We start from the raw sequence: 20,604 nt of genomic DNA on the forward strand, positions 1-20,604 counted from the left end.
TGTGTGTGTGTGTGTGTGAGTGTGTGTGTGTGTGTGAGTGTGAGTGAGTGTAAAATATAAACATATGATAAATGTAAAAAATATACATATTATAAACCATATATATAATAAAAAATATATATTTATATATTATTTAATGTGTGTGTGTATATATATACAAAAAATTGATGCAAAAATCCTAATTGTGTCTATTTCTTAATATTTTAAATAGGATTTAAATAAAAGTAAACAGTTTTAAATCAAATAAAAAATATATAATCAAATAAAACCAAATTAAATCACATTAAATAAAATATAAAACTGATTCCAATATCATGTCTATTTCTTTTAAATAAGTTTTAAATTAAAAATTTAATTGTTTTAATAAAATATATAATAAAATAACATTTATAAAAAATAAAATAAAATAATAAATAAAATAAAGGGTCAATTCAAGTTAATTGGGAAACTTTTTGCCATTGGGATGACTGGGAAAAATTACCCAATTATCCTGAAATAACCCTAGAATATATGCACTAAATATAAAGGATATGACAAACAATGCAAAGAAATTCTATTTCAAGGATCAAGAAATTTTTTCACTGTGACATTATTTACATGACGATTAAGGTCAAGTTGGCATTGTGTCTTTCTGGTTTTAGACTGTGAATCAGAGAGCTGTGAGTACAGAGGTCGTGTGGGTGAGCAATGAAAGGTCAATTCAGAGGTCACACCCTGCACTCGCCCTTTTACCTGGATTCTCTGAGATCATGTGATGCAGCACTTCCTCTTCACAATCAAACATTCCAGAGCAGAGGGGAGCTGTTTCCGTGGTTACCCTTGACCTCCAGACAGCCCATAATCGCTCTCAGTGAAAGGTGGATAAATCAGAGGATAAACAGGTCTGTTAATGTTCTGACGTCTGACGCCTCCTGCTGGCGCAAACAAGAGATTGTTGGGTTACTATATTGAGCATTTCTGTTATTAACAGCCATTTAAGTGTGAAAGTGTCTTGGCAATTTTCCATTTCAATTAAAGGTATGAGACAAAAGTCTTTTGAATATTTATTTTCCTGCAGGAAAAGGTCTACATTCATACAGTCATTCAGGGTTGGCTGTAGATTGCAACAACGAGGAAACACCCAAACTCAACATTTATACCTTCATCAAATGCGGATGCTTTGTTCTCATCCAATCATAATGCATATTCAACATATATGTCCATTTAAGGTGCCTAACTATGTCCTCCAGATGCATTTCTAAGAATTTAATGCAAATAATTTTTCTAAGTAGCCAGGACGTCTAAGAAACTAAAATAAAATTTCTTTCTCACACACTTGTCTTGCACACATACACAAATAGATTTCCTGTAATCTCTCAGCTCATCGAAAACTCAAGCATACTGAAGCAAACTGAGTCTAAAGAACACTCTTTAGTACAGTGAAGCAAATAATACAGAAAATAAAATTCCCTCCACAGTTGGTCTCGCTTCTCTTTCACTAATTAGTGTCTGGAGACTCATCAGGTGACACTGTTTAAGATGCATAAGCACAGACATGCATATCTCCAGGCATTATCAGCATGCTACTAAGGGTTTTTGTGACACCCCATGGGCATGAAATGTAATTACCCACAGGAAGAGAAAAACAGCCTGCACAGAAAAAGCTAGAATTTCCTGTCTTAAAGTTTAGCTGCTCTTTTATGTATTAATACTCCAGCGATGTAGGTTTCAGCAAGGTCAGACAGATACTTCCTCAGCTGCATACACACATTCACTTTATCAGAGAGATTTTCCCCTACCGTACACATTCATCCAGAGAGGTGACGCGCGAAAAGCCATATACACACCCACAAACACAGACACATTGGTTTCACTCTGTTAGAAAGGAGTGTTTTTATACAGAGGTGACCCCAACTCTTTACACAAACCTGTAGACATCAGTAAACTTAAATCAAAATGTGAATTTCATAATTTATGAGCCTTTTAAATAGCAAGGAACTACATTTTTTCACTACTAAATTTGCTGAGAGATTTTCAAAACAATTTCTCTATTGCTTGATTTTAGGTCGTTTTGGTAGTAATTTTAATCAAACCTGCACACACAAACACATACATATAGAAATCTTGCTACTCTACCCATCCTCTCTTCATTCTAATTCAATTTTCCATTTCACTGCTTTTGGGCAATTCAGCTACCAGTCATGTAGATGATGTATTACTGGATGCATCTATATGTGCAGTTATATCATGCTTTTGATCCAGAGTGTGTTGATTATGGCGGGCTTAACTTTAACTCAAAGACTATTATATACTGAATTATTTCCAGATGAAGCACATCAAAATAATGTAGGTTTATCAACTCCTACATTTAAATTATGAAAAGTCCATTCTGTCTTCTAGGGTGTCGTAGGGATTCATGGCATTAGAGACTGAGTATTAGTACTGAATAACCAATGTATAGTTCACTTAAGACCAATTCACACTGCACTGACAGATGCTGACAAATGGCAACAGACACGTTCGTCAGGTTTTGTCTGATCAGGTGTGTTACCCCATCGGCATCTGATGGCATTGGTCTGCGATTGAACGTTGGCATTTGTTGAACCGGCATTTGTCGGTCTTGGAACGTCTGAGAAGTAACGTTCTCCGTTGGCTGTTGACATTGGTCTGCCTCTGTTGGAGCGGTGTGAATTGGCTTTTAGCAATGTAGTTTTTTCTTCATTCTATTTTAAATGTAACAAATTTTATTGAGTAAGAGATACCAACTAGAGGAACCTTTTTAGTTGACTTAATTAGTTTAATACACACACAGGTCTTTTTTGTTTTAATGTTTAACAGTGTATTGGATAAGAGCTTCTGTTAGTGAGCATATTGAACATTCTCTCCTGTGTCACTCTAGTTGGCGTTGGAAACTACATGAAATAGTTTTTTTTTCAATCAGATATACTGTATTCACAAATATTCAACTATTTCATTACAGTGAATAATGCATCCCAATGCTAGGAAAGAGTGTTTGATAACTTTGCATGCAATCAGTGTACTCTTAAGTTCTCACGCTGTGGTCCAATGTGGGTTTTGTCAGTTTAGACTAGATACAGATCTCTACTGAGCACATACAACTTTACTAGTCCCTTTTTTGGCAAAGATTCCCATCATTTAACATGAAATTAAACTTCTCCATCTATTTATGCAATGATAGACATGGCTAAATGAATTAATGCCTTATACAAAGATAACAGACTAGGACAATTTCACAATTGTGGATAACATCTTGTTTGAAAGAGCATGTGTCTGTGGAGCACAAGGATTTTTCAGTATGGAAGTAAGCTATTTCTTCTGATTGAACAAGACTTCAGATTCATTTGCAGCTACTGGTAAATAACTAAGAATAACAAAGTGCAGTAAATAGTAAAACTATTTGCACTACAAACCAGTGTGTTCATGATTACGATAAAAATTACAATAACACAATAACAAATACCTGTTTGCCAGTGTCGTGCAGTGATGCTGTTCTGAAGCAAAGAACTCATTGTTTTGTTTGTTTTTTATGTTTTTTTTTTATCTAGTGTAAATTCATGTTCCAGTTACAATTAATGTTGACACATTTTCCAGGTTAAATAAACAAATAAACATTACTTACACTATCAAAAAAAAAACAGCCAATACAGTATCTCATGTTTTTAAGCATTTTTTTTTCATTTATTCCAAAATAATAGCCAACAACGGAGTAACAGATTTTAGATTTCATGTATGTTTTATTTGTGAACTGATGTTCTTTTGGATAGTCAAACTTATTTTTGGATCATCAGTCATCAAGCAGGTGTCATGATGTAAACATTGATTCAAGCAGCATAACGGACTGTTTTTGTACAACTAAAATAACTGGAAGCAGATTATCACAGAAGCCTTGCACATTCAAGTAAAAAATGCCCACACATTAAAAATAAGCTGGATTAAACAATTTAAAAGTACTGTAAATGTGTTCAAAATGGCAATTAAGAGCTAACGTACATGAGAAGACAGAACTTTACAGAAAAATGCTGTTCCTCTCCTCTGTTTGCTTGTGCTACAGAAGTTTCAACAACCCAAATGATTTACATGGTAATTGTAATGTGTTCGTTTGGCTCTAGATGTGCGGAGAAAGACTATCTATGAGTATCACCGAGTGGAGCTGTTAAAGACCAAAATTACTAGCAGTACAGCTGTAGAAATGATGCCACTACCCAGTAAGCCAATGGACACACACACAATATATATATATATATATATACATACACACACAAGCAGTCTGGATAACAAAACTGATGTACCTTATAGCTAATAGAGGCTTGTATTGTTGTACCTCTTAAGTGTTTTTATCACAAGTTATATGGAAATCCAGTTCATTGTTCTATTAGCCTTTTGCTCTATTCGTGATTGATTCTGTGCTGATGCATTTTCTATGTCTTTTTTTCTTTTCCGCAGCATGTCTTCAATTCACAAGCTGCACTTCTTGCATAGCATCACAGATTAACTTCAACTGCAGCTGGTGTCACCGGCTCAATAGGTGAGAAATCAAACCGCTATTCATCTGTCTCTCTTGCCCCTATTCTAATGTCGTTTTACTGGAATAGAAGATGCCGTTCTCAGACCGCTTGCCTTGAGGTGGTGCAATGAACGAGGGGAGTAATTTACATTTTACAAGTTCTGTCAGCAGTTGCTGAAACACAAGCACTCTCAACACAGACCTTTACAAGATGTGTGGAGATAATTCACCATTTCTAATTCAGCAGTCACAATGTTACAAGATTGCCTTTGTATATAAAGATGGCCTAAAAATTGAAACGAATTGTAGATATCATGTGTAAACATTAACAAAATGTCATTTGCATCTTACGTTGCATTTTTTGAAGTAATAGTGCTTCAAATGTGGCAGAGAATCTTTCATACCAAGACTGCTTTTTCCTAAGAATGTGAGAAAGAGGGAAAATAAAGTCACATTCCTGCTGATTCATGCCTGGGCCCTCACCTCTCGAACCCAGACAGCTTTTCTCTGTAGATCACATACCAAAGAACAGACGAGACCGAGACACCCGACCTCCTTTTGCTTTATTTTCCTGGCAATCGTTCCATGTGTCTACTCTTTCAATCCCTCGCTCTCATTCTCAAGCACATACATACACACCCACACACATGCATGCACATATTCTGAGGGATTCAGGAATATAATATCCCAGTTGGTGTTTATTGTAAGATTTAGTTTATGACTGGCAGAGAGAGAAAAAGACCAGTTCGCTTGTGTTAGAGGAGTTTGTTTTTCCCTTTATCAAGTGCATATGTCCTGCACACATATTTTGAGCTGTAGCATTTTTCAGTGCAGTTTGTTATTTTTAAATCATTACATACCCACAATAATGATGCACAAGCACATCTTTCAATGTCAGTGGGACCTTGGTTTTTCCATCAACTTTAGGAAACCTGCTTCTAAATCAGCTGGATTGTATAATTAAATCGGAACACTGAGTCTTGAATCGTCTCCTGGTAGACAAGGGAGTCATATTCAGACTTCATCAATATGCATAACCATTTTTGTTTGGCTGAAGGTTATGGAAACAATGTATAGTTAGAAATTGCTGCAGTAATTAAAGTCAGTTTTTTGGCTTGATTAAGGCTGTGTGTTTGCGTGTGAGAGAGAGTAATAGAGCAGACTAATGATAAATGCAGGTAACTCAGTTGACTTAAGCTAATATAACTGACAGTCTGGTCCTTCCAAAAACAATTTACCCCTTGTCTTTGGAGAGAGCAGACGAAGTCTAATCTGATGCAGTTGACACACACAAAAACAAGCTCTAACTGAACAGAAGACCATAATACTGTAGTAAAGTGTTGCACTTAATATCTTTCATATTTCATTACTCTGAAAGAATGAAATTACTTTAACATATATGAGTGTATTAGTAACAATTATGTGCATCAAAATATAGATTTGCATACTTGGAAAAGCATTCTTTCACCCTCGAGGTTAAATTATTACTGGATCAGAATAAATTTGAGCTGACTGCATTTGCAGCCATTAACATGTAAATGAGATTATGAAAGGTTGGAGAAGTGCTGACGAAGGATGTGGCCACTGCCATAGGCAACCTCAAATCTACAGAGATATATTTCAGTTTTACTTGTCTTCCTTGTATCATTCATCAGGGCTTGGGGTAACTGGGAGAGAAAAGGAAAGCAGACATAATGACCATGGTAAAGCTATGAAAGTAAATTACTCAAAATCACATTTGTTTAATTAAATCATTTGAAATCTAGTTTGTACGTTTTGTACTTTGGCCACTTTTGGGTCACTTGTAATGTTACTTTCTCCCTAGTAGGGGTTCACTGATACATTGTTGGCCTGAAGCGGAGAATTATTTTCATGTTATGGCATTTTATCTAAATTAATTAAAAAACAGCATAGAAAGAATATTTGACCATTAGATGAATACAGTGGTAATCAAAATGTAAAAATAGGGGAAATGAACATATAAAATTAAACATCTAATATAAATATCCTAATGAATTATTGTATTTAATATGATACTAATATATTGTGCATCCTTACTCCCTAGCATTAATATTTTTGGTATATTCATTTAAAAGTTGCTTTGGATAAATGTCTAGCAAAATGAATACATGTGAATGTAATAAAGAAAAAACAAACTACTACAAAAAACGCCGCTACCACAAAAGAGCGTGTGTGTGTGTGTGTGTGTGTGTGTGCGCGCGTTCCAGTCAGTAGCCACTCATAGCTCAGCTCTGCTTCCTGTCCGTGGGTCATGAAATCTCTAATCCAAAGCTTTCAGTTAGACAGTCTGGCACACATTATAGTGCCCTTATGCCACCACTGGTCAAGGTGCTTCTTTCCCAAGAGCACATCATGTGTTTAGAGCAGTGTCTTGTGTTAGCTGATGCCGACTCTTTCACACAATGTTACAAGAGCTGAGTATAAATAAAGGAACAAAAGAAAGAAAACACATTGAAAAATGCTGTTCTAAGACATGCAGATTCCATAGACTGTCAGTTTATATTACCTTATTGCAGAAATGAAAGTATTTCTCCCATGTTTATTTAATGGTTTTGTCCATTTATATCAATTCTTGAATAAAATTTGTTTTTCAAGCACAAAAAGGAATGGGATCCTTTTTATTTTTGTTTAATGTGACTGGCTGTGACAAGAGAAATTAAAATCTCACACAAACACACACACACAAACAATTGGTTTGTTTATTACAAGTGAAGGGACTGGGCAGCAAATGTGTGTCTTCTTTTCTGACCCCAAAATATCAGCAAGAAACACAGGGAGAGATTATATGACGTGTGTATGGTGAATTGTACTAAACTAAAATGAGATAATATATCACGAAAAGACTAATGGAGAATGGGGAGTTGCTGAAGGATATGGAGTAAGGGTGACTGTATCTCAGCAGACGTCAGGAATACCAAGCAGCCGAGGCCCATTGTGCTCCATTCTGCGTACAAGAAAAAATGAAGACATGGGAGGAGGAAACGAAATACTAGCTGTACTGACTCTATTAGCCAGCATCTATTACTGCTGTAGACAGTCCTCTGTATATTTCAGCGTATTGAATTTCCTGTTCTGGACCACAGTGAACGGAGTATTCTTAATGGAAGTTTCTTAGAGGACTCATAAATGAAAATTAATTTCATGATTTACTCGCTTTTTTGTTGCTTTAAACCCGTAAGACTTTTTTTTTCTTTTTTCCGTGGAACACACTCTTACAGTGTTTCTCAGAAGATTTCATAGGATTTTTCTGCATTGGTCAGCGATCTATAAAAGATGGAGATCATGTTTGTGTTTATTTGCCGTCTTTAAAATACTAATGACTGTTATAATTTTTCTTGACAGATGTTCCAGTGGCTTTGATCGCCATCGGCAGGACTGGGTAGATAACAGTTGCCCAGATGAGGTATGTATGTGGATGTGTGTGTATGTTTTTATGATGGACGAACTCATCTGCAGTTTCCAGAGAGAAAAGGATATGCTATGCTCTCTCTCTCTCCCTTTTTCTCGTTTTCTTTCTGCCTTGTACAGTAAAGGCCACTAGTAATTAGTAACATGTATGATGATCTATTTTAGGTTTTTGACTATAAATATATATATATATTTTTTTTTTAAGCTTTATTTGTTTGCACAAGATGGTGTCTTTGATGTTTTTCAATTGTTGGTCTACTGTATGTACAGACTGGCATCTTTGGCTGTTATTGCCTTTATTATGGAATTTGGGTAAAGGGCTTTGAATTGTGTGTGTTTAGCACATTATTTTTATTTTTATTAATTAACTGCACTAAATTAACGTGTTAAACTGACAGCCCTAGTTTTTAGGTAATAAAATATTGCCACATTTAATGTTACAGTACCAAAATGTATGCCTGAATCCCAAGCAACATATCCACCATATCTCAGATTTGTCAGATCACCTGTCTTCATCTGTCTTTCATTCGCAGACTAAGGATAACACCTGTGACATCCTCAATACTACTAATCTCAATCTGCTGACCACTGCATCAGTTGCTAAGAAGACCACAAGGAACAAAGGAACTACTGAGGGTCAGTCTACCCAAGCTCCATCACACATGCCCACCAGCATACCAACAGAAGGTACTGTCATGCCTGAATGAACACACATACCACTTAGGTTGAAATATGGAACATGAAACTGATGTTACAATCCTTTAGGAAACCAATGGGTCATTGATCTAAACCAGGAGTGTCCAAACTCGGTCCTGGAGGGCCGGTGTCCTGAAGAGTTTAGCTCCAACCCCAATTAAACACACCTGAACCAGCTAATCAAGCTCTTACAAGGCATACTAGAAACTTAAAGGCAGGTGTGTTGAGGCAAGTTGGAGCTAAACTCTGCAGGACACCGGCCCTCCAGGACCGAGTTTGGGCACCCCTGATCTAAACCATTAGTTACAAGTGACTGCTCATTGTAAGAATGCAGCAGGATAATTTTAAGAGGCCACCAGTGGATTCAACGTAAATCAATAGACATGGAAAAAGAAAGGCTTATTTGTGCTTTATGAGTTTGGGGAAAATCAATTAATGGAGAAGAAAAGACATTCATAATGTAGCTGAAGAGGTTCGCTAATAAATGGGGTTCAATAGATAATTATGCTCATCATTCTCCTTTGTGGCACGCAAGAATCTTTCTTAAATAAACACTGACACTTACAATAAACACACTGAAAATACACCCTCATCCATATACAACTTAACTATTGTTTAACTGAGAACTCATGTTGTGTGCTTTGCTCTGTTTTTCTTTGTGATTTGTGCAAACACATTATCAGACCGTAACCAACACAGCTTAAATTATAAATCTTGCCTGTGAATTATGAATACACATATAAATATTTCAAATCTAGAGGAGCAGTAGTTGTACCCAAATTTCAGAACAAGAATTTAAACTTCTAATTTCATTCTCTTCCTACTTGTTAGTCTAGCTCAAAAGTCAAAATGAAAAAGTGATATTTTTTTTCTAATTATTACTTGCTTATTATTGCAGCAGTTCTGCTGTCAGCACTTAACCAACCGTGTCCTAACAAGGTGCAAATTCCTGTAATTTTTTTTTTCTTGATGTAAGCAAAAATGCTGCGTGACTCTACACAGTCACTGCCAGTGAGAAAATATTTGATGTATAATGCACATTTATAAGGAGGGAAGGACTTTGGACCAGTGAGGTTTGCTGACAGGTCCATATGGAATAATCAAAACATTTATGTACATTTACTATAAAACTGCAATTCTGCTGTGCACTATAAAGTTGATAACCTGCATTTGTAACCCTAATGGCACAGTTCAACCAAATATAATAATTCTGTCATCATTCACTCACCCTCATGTTGTTCCAAACCTGTATGATTTTCTTCTAAACACAAAAGATATTTTGATGATATTTTTGGATATTTTGAAGTATGTTGTTAACCAGACAGTTTTGGTGACCATAGACTTCCATTGTATGGTCAAAAATCTTTTGTGTTCCACAGAAGAAAGTAGGCCATACAGGTTTGAAACAACATTAGGGAGAGTAAATTATGACACAATTTTTATTCTGGCGGTGAAATATCCCTTAAATGTAGTTTTGTTGGTGTAACCTTAAATGTAGTTTTGTTGGCATAACTTTGTGTCGAAGCTGATTCAGTGAGGTTAAATAATATGCTTTACTTAATTAAAATCTATGAATTTAAATGTAAACAGCATGAAGCACATTTTATGTTAACATTTTTATCAGAGTGAATTTGATCATTACAGTCATCTCGAAATAACAAACTTTCACATACTTCTCTCCATCTCTAACCCTGATGTAACATATGGCAGCAAATCAGGTGTGTGAATGAAAGCATGTAACATGCTGTAAATGAGAAACTTGACATCTTGCTATAACACCACTGGCTACATTGGATACTACAACATCATCAGATCCCTTAGCATCAGCTGTTATTGTGCTACTTCATTCACTTCAGTTTCAGTTCTCACCAGAATTGCCTGTAGCAGATGTTGACCTGTCTGTCTCAGACAGGAGCTCTTCAGTTCACTAGAAAGCATATTCAAGAATCTTGGGAGTGGATTGCTCATTAACAATTCATTACAAATCTGAAACTTGCTCTCCAATCACAGACATATTTTCCAATCTCTTTGAAGTTCTCATCACACACATGTGCGACCCATTTACAGCTGTTGATGAGATGTGGGTGTGTTTTTAGAGTCTTTGACATCACAGTTCACTGTATGTAATGAGAAACTGTATACATGTAAAAATTAGCTTTAATATTTACTCCCTTTTTTCTCTCCCTCCTTCCGTCTCTTTTCTCATCTATTTTTATAGATGACACCAAGATTGCGCTACATCTCAAAGACAATGGAGGTAAGGTCTTAGCATTGCTGCAGTGCATGTGGTTTCAAAGTGTGTCTGTGAACTATAAAGCAACACGTTGCATCACTCTGATCTCACTTTTCTGATAAATAATAAATTTTTCCTGCTTATGCCCAAATAAGTTCATACATGTGTGTGTGTGTGTGTGTGTGTGTGTGTGTGCGTGACTGACTGACTTGTCTGGTTATGTGTGTATATGTACACGTACACCAGCAAGTACAACTATTTCTGGCTAAATATCTTTTTAAATATCTATCTTTTCCATGCAGCAATGTTTTGTGCCAGTTCATTTCCTGTCCAACAGCAGATTTTTGTGTCATACCTTCTTCTTCTCTTCCTCTACTCTCTCTTCTTATCACACACAGTCTCTCTGTTGCTCTATACTTTCCGTACCCACTGTATATATATATATAAAGAGCAATAGACAATAGACGCATACATATTCATAGAAAATTATATTAATTAAAAGTAAAATTTATGAAACGTACAAATCTAAACCACCCTAATTCCACCCTCATGATGGAAACACAATAAAAACATTTTTGTATTCAAAAGATGGCCATCTACCTGTATTTGTTTCTGGTGGCAAATCTTGCTGAAACTGGAAACTTTGCTGTTTCTCACATCAAATGAACCATCTGTATTGAGTTCACACCCTGTCAGAAATAATACACAAGTCTGATTTTGCAAAGCCATTTTGACACAATAGAAATATGTCCTCTTTTTTTTTTTGAGGACAGGTCTGTTGGATCAGTTACCAGCTGTCTGTGTACATACTTCAGTCTTTCATGACATCATGACTTCTCAGCACACCTGACATATAATATTCCCTCTATAATAATAATAATAATAATATAATTCATTACATTTATATAGCGCTTTTCTTGGCACTCAAAGCGCTTTACATTGTCAGGGGGTATCTCCTCATCCACCACCAGTGTGCATGTCTGGTTATGTGTGTATATGTACACGTACACCAGCAAGTACAACTATTTCTGGCTAAATATCTTTTTAAATATCTATCTTTTCCATGCAGCAATGTTTTGTGCCAGTTCATTTCCTGTCCAACAGCAGATTTTTGTGTCATACCTTCTTCTTCTCTTCCTCTACTCTCTCTTCTTATCACACACAGTCTCTCTGTTGCTCTTTATATATATATATACAGTGGGTACGGAAAGTATTCAGACCCCCTTAAATTTTTCACTCTTTGTTATATTGCAGCCATTTGCTAAAATCATTTAAGTTAATTTTTTTTCCTCATTAATGTACACACAGCTCCCCATATTGACAGAAAGAACATTTATATAGCGCTTTTCTTGGCACTCAAAGCGCTTTACATTGTCAGGGGGTATCTCCTCATCCACCACCAGTGTGCAGCATCCACCTGGATGATGCTGCACTGTCTGTTGTAAATGTATAGAATTAAAATAACATGCACCTTCATGCTAAAGCCAAAAAAAAATGTGTTTTGATTTTCAGAAATGTTTTCATGAGGTACCTTGGGGTCTGTGCCAATTTAATTAGTGCAGCCAAATTAATCAAATAACTAGTGCATTTGATTAATGATCGATTTCAACAACATGTCGCTATTAGTTTTATTGACGCTAAACGAAAATGTCAAAATATGATTCAATTCCACTGAAATCTAGAAAGGAATTTGAAGGCATCAGGTAAAGTGTGATGTTTGTGAGTGAGTGACGTGTGGCCAAGTATGGTGACCCATACTAGGAATTAGTGCTCTGCATTTAACCCATCCAAAGTGCACACACACACCGTGAACACACACCCGGAGCAGTGGGCAGCCATTTTTTGCTGCGGCGCCCGGGGAGCAGTTGGGGGTTCGGTGCCTTGCTCAAGGGCACCTCAGTCGTGGTATTGAAGGTGGGAGAGAGCGCTGTACATTCACTCCCCCCACCTACAATCCCTGCCGGTACGAGACTCGAACCCACAACCTTTGGGTTACGAGTCAGACTCTCTAACCATTAGGCCACGACTTCCCCGGGACTGTGGAACTGTTTGTGGTTTCACAGCACACTGTCTGGTTACAGTTTTGTGTATTTTGTTTCAGTATGACAGTCATCAAGCCAGGCTGTTTTTGGCTGCCAAGCATCAGTCTCCCTCTTATTGAAAATAAATTACTTCCCATGCTTAAGTGGTCATGGGCACTTTTGGCTGTAATGACTAACAACAGAAACCCTGCCTCATGATTAGTTCTGCCCTGTAATGTCTGTCAATCATTTTGGTGCCTTTTGGCTTAAAGAACTGTATAATACACATTTTATTTGGCTTTTTTGATAGAGAAAATGGATTTTTACTTTTACAGTCATTCAATTATCATACATTTCTGGACAAAAATGAGTTAATATTTTTTACAAAACATTAAAGTTATGATTCTGCATTGTAGCAGTAACATTTTACTCTGGACATATAAACATTAAAACATGATTACCTGCTCTTAAGAAATATTTTATACTTGTTATGTCTGTGTGTTGTTGTACAGTCTTTTTCATGGGCATAAAACAGTAAAAAGCAGCTTTTTTTTTAAGTTCGATGTACACTGCCTATTACTGCAATATGCAGATAACAAATACCTATATGGTTGTTTTAATGTGTACACATATCTGCAGAGAAACACTGAAGCGCTGTTGCAGAATGAAGTGCTAATATAATCGTTGCGTAAGGAGCTGCATGTGAGCTATCTGGATGCTGTAATTAAATAAAACAATGCAGTGTAAAGTTATCGGCAGAAAAGAAAATCAATGACACCCTGTCAAGATATGTGCAGAGACAGATGTTTTCATTGATCATGGAGCCACAGAGATATAAAATCAAAGATTAAGTGGAGTTGGAACACAAAAGACTATGTTGAATAATGCATTTTTTTTCCCCTCCATACAATGAAAGTCAATGGTGACCAATGTTGTTGGGACAAAATGGACAATAAACTGTTGAAACATTCTTCAAAATATCTTATTAGGTTTCATGTAACCTAATGTAGTCTGGTTAATTGACTTATATTAAATGTTTTTGACCTAAAAGCAGTTCATTTAGATGTTACTACATGAAAGTAGTGCATTTTTAGTTTATATGATTAACATTTAGATAAAGCAGATCCAGCGGACATCTGTAGATCCATAACTGACATTGTAAGAAAAAGGATGAGGTTTTCTTACTCATTTGGTGTTCTCAAAGGCTGCCACTGAGTCTGCTCAGCAGGGCCTGGATGTGGTGCAAAAAAACAAGAACTGCAGACCACAGTAAATCTTTCTCACTGGGGCCGGCTGGAAATGTCCATAATACAAAATTAAGATTTACGGCTTTGTCTCTCCTCCATCATTAATCTTTTTTTCTGCCTGTTGGACAGATACACAAGCCACAGAAATCTTGATACCCAAAGACAGAAATAGCTAAATTATTGTGAAAACAGTGCTCTCTTCTGTTTAAAATAAGAACTACAAGATTCAAACCTGGTTTTTGAAGCAAAGATTGTTGAGGGGGAAAAAAGGAGTCTCCTCTCTTGATTCATTTTCCTGAGGTTGTTACAGGCAATGCAGTTCTGTGTGTACAAAGACAGACCGATTTATTCTGACAGTATAAGTGAACTGAAATGCATCAGTGTTCAGAACTATAAATACAGTATAATGTGTGTTTCAGCTGCTGCAGCAAAAAGTACAGCAGAGAACAGCACTCACCCCCTGCACATGGGGCTGATTCTTGGGATGCTCTTGCTTCTGCTCGTGATGGTGGCCATCGTCCTGGTGACCGTTTACATCTACCACCACCCGAGCTCTGCTGCGGGACTCTTCTTCATTGAGGTGAGAGTATGGAGGTTTACAATAAGTCATAGAAATAGTTTACCGAATAAAGAAATCCAAAACTGTATGACTTTTTCATCTGTGGTACATTGCAAATTAAAGCAACTGTATGTAGTTTTGTGTATTACTGCAACTTTCATTATATCACTGTCAGTGGATATCTGTACACGTGAATTTGTTGTTGCTTTTTTACCAGGGTTTCTGCAGACATGAACAAGTTAAATTTAAGACTTTTTAAGACCTTTTTAATACCAACTTATATGAAATTTAAGACTTAAACCTGTAATGGAAATACACATTTTATTACATACATATATGTAATAGTTAATGTGTATAAATAAAAAAGAAAACAAAATATCATTGCTGTAATAAATGATATTTATTACTACGATATACAGTGAACTTTTCATGTCAGCAGACAATATTCCATACAAAATATCCCTGCAAAATAACTGCATCACTGAGATTTTTGGTGGAGTAAACAATTTATTCTGAAGCAATATTTTCATCAGTGTTCTATCAGCTTTTACATACTTAAATCTGCATATTTTTATTTACCTTTACAAAGGCCTATTTTTAACCTTTTGCGATGTATGCATCATCTTACATGTCAAATTATTACAATTTATCAATAAATTCAATATACACTATAGGGCTGCTACCAGTCAGATAAAATAATTTACACTGCAAAGAACAATAATTACAACTGCAATAAATAATGTTATGAGATTAATGTTTTAAATGCATTTATGAGTATACAAATAAGAAATGTTGAGGGGGAAAATGCATACTTTTCAACATACTTCTCAACTAAACTACCAGTAAGTGACAGTAAGTCACTTAATGAGTGAGTATTGAGTCATTCATTCAACTGATTGAGTGTGTTATCATGCTGCTATCTTAAGGACGTTCGTGGACAGCTGACTCCTAAAGTTTTTGATATTCTTCATATTCTGTGTGGTGGTCAGATAAGTTTAAATAGATTTTTACCTTTTATGGGCATTTTACCTTAATATAAAGCAATTTTTCTATAAGTGTGCATTATGTTTTGAGTCAAATTCTTACATTTAACTTGTGAATAAGAATAATAAGACATTTGGGCTGTTACCAAGCAAATGAAATCAGTATCAACAAAATTCATCTTTGCAATACAGACCTAAGCTGCATCTGAAGTGGCATTTAGATGTATTTACACACAGTTTAATGCAGGACATGAATGCATTTAACCTGCAGTTACAAATGCATAAATAATGTTTTGATATATTAAACATAAAACATTGAATACTGATATTTGAAATAATTTAAAAAAAAAAGATACTTTAAATGTGAAATTAAAACCGACTGTAGGTGGCAGTAAGTCACTGTTAAGTGAGTCATTGCGACTGAACCGAATCATTTAAACACTTGATTCATTCGGGAACGAAACAGCGTCATGTTGCTCAGAGACACAAAACAGCGCCGTGGCTTTGTTTGGAATTATTTTTGTTGGCGAAATAGTGCAAAAACAGGCAATATGGTGTCTAAAACGTAAGTCTCTTAATAAAACTTCTAGTTTATTGAACTGTTGTAAAAAATCTATATCACATTTGTATATTATGTGTGCGGTCACGCTCATTTGTGCTGAAGTCTCGAGACAAACAAAGTGAGACTCAGCGCGAGCTTGTATTCTGTATTCTGCTAATTTACTGCAATTCTCTCTGATGACGCAGTAATTTACCGCGGGAAGAAAAAATCTTCGGCCTGTCCAATGATTGTAAAGTCATTAGGTCCATCAGACTGAAGATATTTGAGCGGTAATGTGACCAAAAATAATTAAGACCCATCGAATCCGAATTTAAGACATTTTAAGACTTTTTAAGGCCTTATATTAGGAAAACGTTATTTAAGACATTTTAAGACTTTTTAAGGACCCGCGGACACCCTGTTTTATGGAATTTCGTACCTGCTCTCCAAACTTATATACTCCCAGGAAAGTAACATTAGCCATTCACCTTATTAGAAGTCAGTTTACCATCTGAATGATGTTTTAACTGATATTTCATGGTAAAAAAAAAAGCAGTGGGGAGTGCATTTAAAACAAAATCATTTATTAATATCAATTTCATACATTTACAGAGACGCCCCAGCCGATGGCCAGCGATGAAATTTCGCCGAGGATCTGGTCATACAGTATATGCAGAGGTAGAGCCTGTGGGTCAAGAAAAAGAAGGCTTTATTGAATCAGAGCAGTGCTGAGATTTGACCTTTGACTTCTTAAGTCACACATAGCCCAGCAACCTTCTTGATGTCTAGCTACAAATCCACACATCTCTAATCATAAAGTTTCACCAACCCTCCAAATCACTGATGAAACTGGAAACAGTGAGGGTGTGGTGACTGAATGGAAGAGGCATCCAGAAACAAATGCTTGGATCTAGCTTTTAACACTCAAAACAAAACAATCCACATTCAGAGGAAACGTTTGGTAATCAGCTGGATGAATAACGGCCCAGCAGCTTCTGCTCGGTTCCTGGCATGACGTGGGCAACAGCTTTTGTTTGCTGATTGTACAGGATGAGGTTTTGACCTTTTACCCTCAAAATCATAATTGAACTGAATGCAGTTACATTTGATTCTCTGATTTGATGTGCCTCGCTGAGAGATTTTTTTTTTTGTCTTGACAGTCTCTGAAATGCACATTCATTCAGTATATGTGTTGGAAATCTTATACGGACCTTTATATATCTTCAAACGGGTTTTGTAGTGTTTTTATGTTTTTTCCTATTCCTTTATGACTTCATCTCTTCGATTTGAATGGATATTTTGGAGTATGTTGGATGACTTTAGTTGCAGATACTGTTGTCTCCTCCTCTTGTTTGGATACAGTTGGAAAATGTTCTGTGAACAAATGTCAATAGTATGAATTAATATTTTTTTCATCCAACCATATTTCAACCATTTTTCCACACATCCACTTAAAGGGATAGTTCACCCAAAAATGAAAATGTGATGTTTATCTGCTTACCCCCAGTGCATCCAAGATGTAGGTGACTTTGTTTCTTCAGTAACACAAACGAAGATTTTTAACTCAAACCGTTGCAGTCTGTCAGTCATATAATGGAAGTGGATGGGCTCCACGGCTTTGAGAGTAAAAAAAACATACGCAAACAAAACCAAATTAAACCCTGCGGCTCGTGATGATACATTGATGTGTAAAGACACGAAACGATCGGTCTGTGCAAGAAACTGAACAGTATTTATATCATTTTTTACCTCTGATCCACCGCAATGTCCAATTGTCCTGAGCGCGGTCAGAACATCCGGTGTGTGACGCGTGTACGCGCTCTGGCATAGTAGACATAGATATATATAAGTAGATGCCTCATTAGTGACTGTTTCTATGGGCCGCGATACGTTCCAAAATGGTGGACATTGCGATGAATCAGAGGTAAAAAACGATATAAATACTATTCAGTTGCACAGACCGATCGTTTCGTGTCTTTACACATCAATGTATCGATATAACAAAGAGTGAAAAATTTAAGGGGGTCTGAATACTTTCCGTACCCACTGTATATTGCTTTTTTCCAAGTTAATTTCTTTCTCATCTTATGTTACTAATGCATATTTACAAGACAGGCGCTTGTGAGATTGCTTGTGTGTGTCTTTGTTTTGATTTTTTGTTGTTTTGTTGTAATATTATGGTACACAATGATCCCTTAAACACGCCATAGTTGAATTCAAGGTTCCGTACTGATTTCAACTTGAAAGACAAGACAGGTGGTGTCTACTGACAGCTGTCAGTCCTTAGCCGGACAGAGACATTTGTTTGTTTTATAATATTTGACATAGTGAAATAAGAGCTCTCCTACTACTGTCAAGGTCATTTCAGCTTGATAGATTACAAGCAGTATTTATTAACACAGCATATTACAACCTTATATGATAAACATTCAATTTGTTCTAAATAATGTTTTCCATCGTGTTCACTAATAATGGATTTTGAGTTTGAAGGTTTACAATATTTATCCGTATAAAATGAAATTAATTATGGCACATATTACTTTCTCCTGAAAAGACATTTCAAGTATTGTGACCAAAGAACTGTCAACTCTCTCTCTCTCACACACACACACACACACACTCTTGTAAAGCCAATCCAAATTGTAAAACATTTCCTTAATACTGTACAACCAGTTGAAATGGACAATGGTAGATATTTTTGTCTTCTGTTCAATTATTTCAGCAAACCTATGCATTGGGGCACTTCCTGAGATTTTCTTTTCTTTCTTTCTTTTTAATGTTAGGTGTTTAAGCATACATGCAAGGGAGATACAGTTGTCTCCAATTTTATCCTCATAACAGGGTGTCTCACCAAAAATCAAGGTTTTCACTGGAAGACCTGATTATTTTCAGCAGATGTAACCTGAATTTGTATGTATGTGTGTGACATTGAATCTATCTGAATGTGCGTGAGTGCACACTAATGTAAGGTCGAACTTAATCTCAGTGTTTGTTGAATGAGATCAATTTTCTGTTCAGCAGTGATGCCTGGTCTCAAAATTCGGGGAAACAAACATATTAGTAACCTGAATTTTTGATAATCATAATCTTCATGTTGTGCCACACATTGAGAGACAGTGAAATACACAATGCTGTAATCTGTGTACTCGTGTGTTACTACTGTCAATTTGATTACATTATACAATTTGATTAAATAATGAAGTTGTTTAAACAGACAGTTTCCTTTCATGCATCTGGTCTTTCGAATTAATGTCTCTATTCCTGTTCTCTCTTAAAGGCTATATTATGTGGGTATATGTATGAATATTTATAGCAGTTAGGTTCGATTAAATGTTATGGCCAAATGAATGTGTGCAGCAACTCAAGTCTCACAATATCACTATCCTTAAAGGGATAGTTCAACCGAAAATTAAAATTGTCATAATTTACAACCCTTTATGAGTTTCTTTCTTGTGTTAAAAGACAAACGAAGATATTTTGAAGAATATTGGTAACCGAACGGTTGCCATTGACTTCTATAGTATGGGGAAAAATAGTCAATACCATCAAATGAGAATCCTATGAACAGTATTTATAGTTATGTGGTAGAATGTGTTGCACTTTATATGCAAATATATTTGGTAAAGGTTTCAGTTGCCAATACCATTGTAGAAATGCTCTATTCATAATCGGCTATGATTACTTTATTCTGCGAGTGAAAGTGTCCAATAACAGGTGAGTTACATAACGAGTAAAATGTCCGATGAGACAATCAGGTTCATATAAAATAAAACAGCTTTTATTGCTATTTCTGGCGTAGGCCTATTTATTAAGTGAGTGTGCTGATTTTCAGTACGACTATTGTCTTTATATGCTAAAATTTAATGAGAAAAATATTGAATGCTTAAAACAATATGTTTCTAATCTTATTGAAGAATTAATCCTGTTTAACATATTTCTGTAAATTATAGCGACAAAGTGCACATTGAAATATATTTTTATTGCCAAGGTATATGAGGGGGAAAAAACGTACTTCTAGAAAGAACAAATTAAAATGTGCATAGTACATATAACTAGAAATAGTATTAGGAGTGTTGTTATGAAAATAATAATGAAATACAATTTGTATTTTGACCATTTTGAGATGTAAATATTGTTACGTGAGTCACAGCTGTGAAGCTGCAGTCACGTGTGTGTCTGTCAGCGACCTCTCGGATCTCTGTCCTCTGATTGGACGAGCAGATTCAGCACAACTAGCACCAACTCAATCAGTGTAGCACTGTAGCTCATAAACAATTCCTCTCAAACATTGTATCAGAATTATGTAGCAATATATACAGACGGATCCAAAGATCCTACAGGAAGAACAGCATATGCATTTACCATTCCATCTTTACAAGTATCTATCAATA

At 35.8% G+C, this 20,604-nt stretch overlaps 1 protein-coding gene across 2 annotated transcripts in view; it reads left to right on the forward strand.

The window, feature by feature from the left end:
* LOC107742120 (plexin domain-containing protein 2) overlaps nucleotides 1-17,249 on the forward strand; it is a 105,917-nt gene extending 88,668 nt beyond the window's left edge. For both annotated transcript variants that reach the window (XM_016555003.1, XM_016555004.1), the window contains exons 8-14: nucleotides 4,110-4,205; nucleotides 4,444-4,525; nucleotides 7,868-7,928; nucleotides 8,467-8,620; nucleotides 10,848-10,886; nucleotides 14,550-14,710; nucleotides 16,826-17,249. In XM_016555003.1, the coding sequence (XP_016410489.1) occupies nucleotides 4,110-4,205; nucleotides 4,444-4,525; nucleotides 7,868-7,928; nucleotides 8,467-8,620; nucleotides 10,848-10,886; nucleotides 14,550-14,710; nucleotides 16,826-16,945 (713 nt within the window). In that variant the 3' untranslated portion in view covers nucleotides 16,946-17,249. The remainder of the gene's footprint in view (nucleotides 1-4,109; nucleotides 4,206-4,443; nucleotides 4,526-7,867; nucleotides 7,929-8,466; nucleotides 8,621-10,847; nucleotides 10,887-14,549; nucleotides 14,711-16,825) is intronic.
* The last annotated feature ends 3,355 nt before the right edge of the window (nucleotides 17,250-20,604 follow it).

Source organism: Sinocyclocheilus rhinocerous, unplaced genomic scaffold (genome assembly GCF_001515625.1).
Source record: "Sinocyclocheilus rhinocerous isolate Xijiao unplaced genomic scaffold, SAMN03320098_v1.1 scaffold256, whole genome shotgun sequence".
NCBI classification, from domain to species: Eukaryota; Metazoa; Chordata; class Actinopteri; order Cypriniformes; family Cyprinidae; genus Sinocyclocheilus; species Sinocyclocheilus rhinocerous.